General features: G+C 55.7%; 1 protein-coding gene across 2 annotated transcripts in view; it reads right to left on the minus strand.

The window, feature by feature from the left end:
• Nucleotides 1-5754, minus strand: part of Grik3 (glutamate ionotropic receptor kainate type subunit 3) — a 219619-nt gene extending 213865 nt beyond the window's left edge. For both annotated transcript variants that reach the window (XM_021159766.3, XM_021159768.3), the window contains exon 1: nucleotides 5549-5754. In XM_021159766.3, coding sequence (XP_021015425.1) covers nucleotides 5549-5663 — 115 coding nt within the window. In that variant the 5' untranslated portion in view covers nucleotides 5664-5754. The remainder of the gene's footprint in view (nucleotides 1-5548) is intronic.
• Nucleotides 5755-6000: the final 246 nt, after the last annotated feature.

Below are 6000 nucleotides of genomic sequence, written 5' to 3' on the forward strand. Positions count from 1 at the left end.
TTTTTTTTTCTTTTTTCTTTTTTGCCAGCTCAGGGGTGATAGAAGCTGGAGGTGAGACATACACACCGGGCCCTCAGGGCTCAAAGCTTTGACAGTGTCTTTGAGGATATCCTGGGAAACTCCTGGGAAGCAGAGGGATTTCTGTGAGTAGATTGGCCTCAACCACAGACAAATCCGGCCTTTATCTGGGGCTTGAATTAAAGCCTCTGGACAGTCAAAAGGCCAAAGCCAGGTGGACTAGAGAAACATATGAGTGTGTATCTCCCTGGACGTCCACCCGTTTTCACAGTACTTCATCAGTCAGGCTCATCAGCCAGGAGAGCCTGATACTGCATGGATCACTGATGAGCACTAAACAAGGCACCAAAACCATTCCAGGCCTGCCAGAACCCCAGAACCACCCAGCCAGACCTCGCTCAGCTTCCAGAACCACGGGGCCTGCATTTAGCCCCTTTATAAATTATTGCTATCTTCAAACTACACAGCCAGCTCCGAGCCAGCTAGCTCCAGATCTGGAGGCTATCTGACCGCAGTGCAAGTCCTGTGTCTACTAGGAACTAGCCATGTGTTTCTGGGCACGTGAGTCCACCCAGCTTAGTTTCTTTGTCTGCAAAATGGGGAGCAGCACCAACCAGCAGTGGACTGTAGAGGCTCAATCAGATAATGGCGAAAATGCGGCAGCCACATTTAGTGAGCACTTACTATCTCTCTGCTACTTGTCATTGTTTGGAAAGCACTCCAAACAGCTTGGCAGCTATTAAGTGCTCAATAAACTATGGCCACAGTATTGTTGCTGCTTTATTATTTTGATGCCGCTCCAGACTCAGTGGGGCCCCAGGCAGGAGACTCAGTGGCCATCTGAACACAGACACACTGCCCTCTGCTGCTGCTGCTGGGGAATCAGCACCTGGAAGCAAAACACTCCAGGCCAAGGCCAAGGCACCGGCTTTGGCTGGCCCTCTGGGGGACTCTACCTTCTCGGGCCCTCCTCTCTAGCCTCTGGATGACACACTAAGGTCTTCTGGTTGCAGGCTCCAGAGATAGACCTTATTCTTGGATGTCAGTTCTGTTGCCAGGCAGATTCTGGGGACCTCCATCCCTTACCCACTTTTACATGACCCTTTGAAGTGTCAGAGCTCAGTTGCCTCTAGCAGATCCTGAGCAAGGGTGACTGGGCTCAGGCTGCAGCTGCAGAAGGGAGAGAGGAGTGGCTGACCATGAGAGGATAGGGAGGCCTTGCTTCTAGTGCATCAGAATCAGCCCTAGCCACAAAGCACAAATCTCTCCCCGCTCCAGCCTGCAGCTTCCCTTCCTAGGCCTTGCCTCCTGAGGAGGGGCAGTTCTAATGCCTACAGGATTACCAGGACCTTCTGTCTCTGCAGGATACTCTACTTCCCAATGCTAGAACACCACGGTGCCTGTAAGATCACTGTCCCCTGCCCCAGAGGCTCACAGTGGGGGCTGGAGGGTGTTTACAAAAGATGCTAAAGGGAGCCAAACACTCTTGCATTTCTGCAAGGGCAAGGAGCCCAGAGAGACACCTTTAAAACAGCACTGTGGGCTAGACTTCTAAACTCAGCCCATCCTGTTCAGTCACAGGGAGATGCCCATGACCTTGGAAAAGCTTAGCCCAGCCTGGCCCACCCCAAACAAAACTGAAAACCCCAGACCAGCCTGAGGCCAAACGACTGTTCTGTTCGGGTGCATCTTGAGCACAGAGTGGGAAATGAAACTCCAGCTGGAGAAGGAGAAGCCAGAGCTGGCGGGAGCAGCTGGGCTGGAAAGTGAAACAGAAATTCCTCAAGTTATCACTTTCCAAGGCCCCTTGGGCCACTCCCAGGTTTTGTCTGAAGCTATTTACTTCTGGGGGGAGGGTGCCTATTGATCTTCATTCAGAGGCTGTCTGTTCTTACAAGGCGCAATGTCTCCGCACATCGCCAGTCAAGAGAATTCCTCATTGTTTTACACGCAGTGACTCTCAAACTCGAGAGACAGGTGTTTGGGACAATTTGGATGATCTGATCAAAGGAGGAGCACATGGGGGGGGGGGTCCCACTGTCCTGAGAAAGGCTGCTGGAACCCTGTACATTCAGAAACAGCTTAGCCCTGCCCTGACTGTGAAGCCTCCAAGAAGGCAGAGCCAGGCGCACCCTTCCCTCCCACCCCCTTACACCTGCTTTATGTCTCTGCAGTCATTTGGCTTTGAATCCCCCCACTGGCTGGCCAGATATCAAGGCCAGCCACCAAGCTCCTCAACACACACACACACACACACACACACACACACACACACACACACACACACACACGACTCTCCAGGTTTCCTCAGCTGCTGTCACTACTGCAAGGCTCCTTTTTCAGATTCCAAGAAGCCCTCAATCCTAGGAAAGATATAAGCAGGAGACCTGCATTGATGATAACCGTTCCTGGCAGTCCATTCTAAAGGGAACTTGACACCACAGTTAGGATGTCAACCAAACTGTGTACATATGGGGAAACGGAGCACAAACGTGGGAAGAAGAAGAATAGGATTTTATCAAAGTGATCCAGTTCAGGAAGAGCAGAAAGAAGAGGAAATCCAAGCCTCTGTCCTCTATGTCCATCACCCCTCCTCTGCAGCTTGTAGATTATAAACCTATAAATCCAAGTCCCCAATGGAAGGTCACTAAATCTCATTTGGCTGACAAGGCCCGGAGTCTAACTGCTTATCCTAACTGAAGACCTGGATCCATCCAAACAACAATAATGATGACAATAATAGTAAAATGCAGAACAATATGCCTCTTCCATGGCAGCCCTTGATAATCACACACAGAATACATCTTCCACATATTCATATAAAATAATCAATGATCATTTTTTCCCGCAGACTACAATCCAATTACTCTCTCTCTCCCTCACTCTCCTTTGTTACTTGCAAACCATCCAAGCAATCAATGCCTTGACCTCTCCCTCTGATAGACACAATTACAAAAAGACAGAGCAGTGCAATTCATCTATTCAAGACAGATTGTTTGAACACTCTGTCACACTGCTGAGCGATCCATCTCCTTGTCTACGAGGGAAATTCAGCCCCCAAAAGAGGCACAAAGAGAAGGGGCGGGGAACACCCTCCCCAGGCCAGAGAGCCCATCTTGCACCTGCAGGTAAACCCTCTCTGGTCCTGTGCTCAGCAACGACGCCTGGCTGCTGGAGGAGGGATTCGGGCTCCACGCTCCAGCCGCTCCAGCAGAAGCACCCAGCATGCTTCAGAGAAGCTCAGTTTCCAGGGCCTCGATCCCTTGTAGCCCCAGCCAAGAGAGAGGCCTCAGATCCCAGAGATGGGGATAGAGAGACTGCATCCAGCCTAGCCAAGGCAGTAGTATCTTTGGGTTGCACCATGTCTTCCCTCCCCTCCCCTCCTCCTCCTCCTCCTCTTCTTCCTCCTCCTCTTCCTCCTCACTATTTGCTTCCCGCTTCCTGGTGCTCTACCTCCAGCTGAGGTTCAACTTCAAGCTCTAGGACAGGCAGCTCCAAAGAAGCCCAGAGGCCTCAAATCCTTCCCATCCTCCACCCAAAGCTGGCCCTGCTCCAGTAGTCACGTTTGGCATCAGTACAGCACCCCAGTCCTCGGGCTGGGAGTCAAATAGGGCAGGGCTCTTGGATATAAATGGTCTGGGCAGACACGCTAATTAATCCTAGGGCTTAATATGAAGAAGATTAGAAGAGAGGGGGCTCTGCCGTCCCTAATTGCGCTATTACACTGTGACTCGTCAAAGGGATGGGTTTGGAATGTGTTCTTTCTCCGGGCAGTGAACAGACCTCTATATACTGTCCCAGTGGCAAGAGCAGGTGAGGACCAGTTACCCTGCCCATTTGCAGCCCATATCTCTGAGGCTGTGGTTAACCCGTTCCTGTCTCTCTAGGCTTCCAAAAATTTCCATTCCTGAAACTGGACTGGAAACACACCCACCCCACCCTCTGGAGGGGGAAGACCAAGGAAGACAGGTTTGCAAAGCATGGGGGTGAGGGGAACACAGCACCCTTCGAGGTCCCCTTTCTATCTCAAGGACACTCTACCATGAAGGTCCCCCAAAACCACAAGGACTGAGAGAGGAAATAATAAAAATTAAAAAAGCGGTGGCCCACTACTAAACGATTAACTAGAATGGTGGCCAAGCCAGTACTGGGGCAGTAATAGAGACAGGAAACATTCGTGGCAGCCCAGACACCTGGGCTTCAAAGGGTTAAACTTGACTGTGAGGTCTGTCCCCAGATTCCCCACAGGAGCCTCAGGGTGTGTTTTGCCTGCCCATCCTGGTCCGGAATCGGACTGTATAGGCACTGGAAGACCTCAACATCTGCAAATCTGAGGATCGTTCTCTGTTCCCGTTCTGAAGCTGAGTTCAAGAGGATGTGGCTCCGGGTAGAGTGAACGAGAGGACTGCCTCCTAGGAGAAACCTCAAGTACCCATAAGCCAAGCCTGGCCCGAGTTTCCTGCATCCTCGTCGCACCGCCGGCCACCCAAAGTCCGCTCTTGCAGAAGCAAAGGCAGCCCCTGGAAGAGAGTCCTGGAGGAGGAGGAGGAAGGCTGCCCTGTCTCGGTAGAGCTCGGTTGGCTGCGCACCAGATGTTGGTGTCTCGCGAGCCCGAGCTGCCCAGGTCTCCGGCCTGGTGCGGGCCGCCCACGGTAACGATGGCTCCTGGGTAGCCCAGCTTAGCTCAGCCCTGAGAAGTGAGTGGGCTAAAGACTGGCGTGGGCTCCCGCCCAGCCCTGAGAGCTGCCACGCAGGGTGCCTCCGGCGGCCACAACAAAGTTAAAGCCCAGAGTAAGAAATCTGCAGCGGTGAGAGAAGCCGAGAAGCCAGAGCCCCAAAAAGCCGCGCGCAGACCGCCAGCCGCCGCCAGCTGCGGAGGGATTTCGGCTAACTTTAAAAGCCACTCGCAACCCTCGTCTGCCGTCCCCGGCTGCGCAGGGTTGCCTCTTGAGCTTCCTTTTCCCAGCCTCCGTTACTCCTCATCGAAAGAGGCCTGGGCCTGGGGGACCTGCTCTAGCGACAAGCAGGGGACTGACCCTCTCCTGCCCCGCGCCTCGGCCAACTAGGGGCAAGGAAATCCGCCATCCTAATCCGGCGAATCCATCCCCTGTACCCCTTGCTCTAGCGAGGTGCCCGTGGGGGGAGCGAAGTTGGCGCCTTCCCCAGGGCTCCCACTCTGCGCAGAAGCCAGTCCCAGAACTAGGTCTGCGGCCATCCTTGCCAGCAGTCGCGGCGAAATTCCCCCAAGGCGCTGGCTTAGGGCTAGAATCTTCGCCACACTCCACCGCGTCGCCTACCCCGGAGCGTATCCAGGTCCCCTAGCCACCGCGGCCCGGTTGCCTCTTCCCCGTGAGGCCCCGCGACCCGGGCTTTGGAACTTTGTCCTCCCCCTCTAAGAGAAGACACCCGAGCCCTGCAGCCTAGAGGGAGGTTGGGACAATCTTTCGGATCACGTTCAGAGCACCACTACTCCCCAATTCCCGTCCCCACCCGAGCGCGCAGAGACCCCCGGCTTTAGGGGAGCCCTTACCGATCCGGATGACGTGGGGCATCCCGCGCGAGTCTGGGATCCAGAAGGCGCACACGAGGAACCCGGCCCAGTATTCCCAAACCAGACTCCGGAGGCGCCGCCAGGGAGCGGTCATCGTTGGGCGCCACCGAGCGTGCCCGGGGCGCGGCCGTGGCGGGCTCCCTGGGGCGGCAGCTCTAGGCGCGGGCGCGCAGCAGCCCCCGAGGCGCCGCCTGGCCCAGCCGCCCGGCTCCGGAGCGCCTCTGCGAGTGGGGGGCGCCCCGCGGCGCTGCGCACATCTTACTGGGGGGCCGCCCCGCCGGCGCCCGCCCCGCCTCGGCTGCCGCCCACGGGCCGCCCGCGAGCGAAGGCTCCTGGGCTCCGCCCGGGCTCCGCTCGGACTCGGCTGCTGCGTCTCCGGCTCGCGTCGGCTCGGCTCCCGCGCGGGCTTCCCACCTGCCCCGGCTGCCGGG

The sequence above is a fragment of the Mus caroli genome, unplaced genomic scaffold (genome assembly GCF_978045245.1).
Source record: "Mus caroli unplaced genomic scaffold, Mus_caroli_1 scaffold_6, whole genome shotgun sequence".
Taxonomy (NCBI): domain Eukaryota; kingdom Metazoa; phylum Chordata; class Mammalia; order Rodentia; family Muridae; genus Mus; species Mus caroli.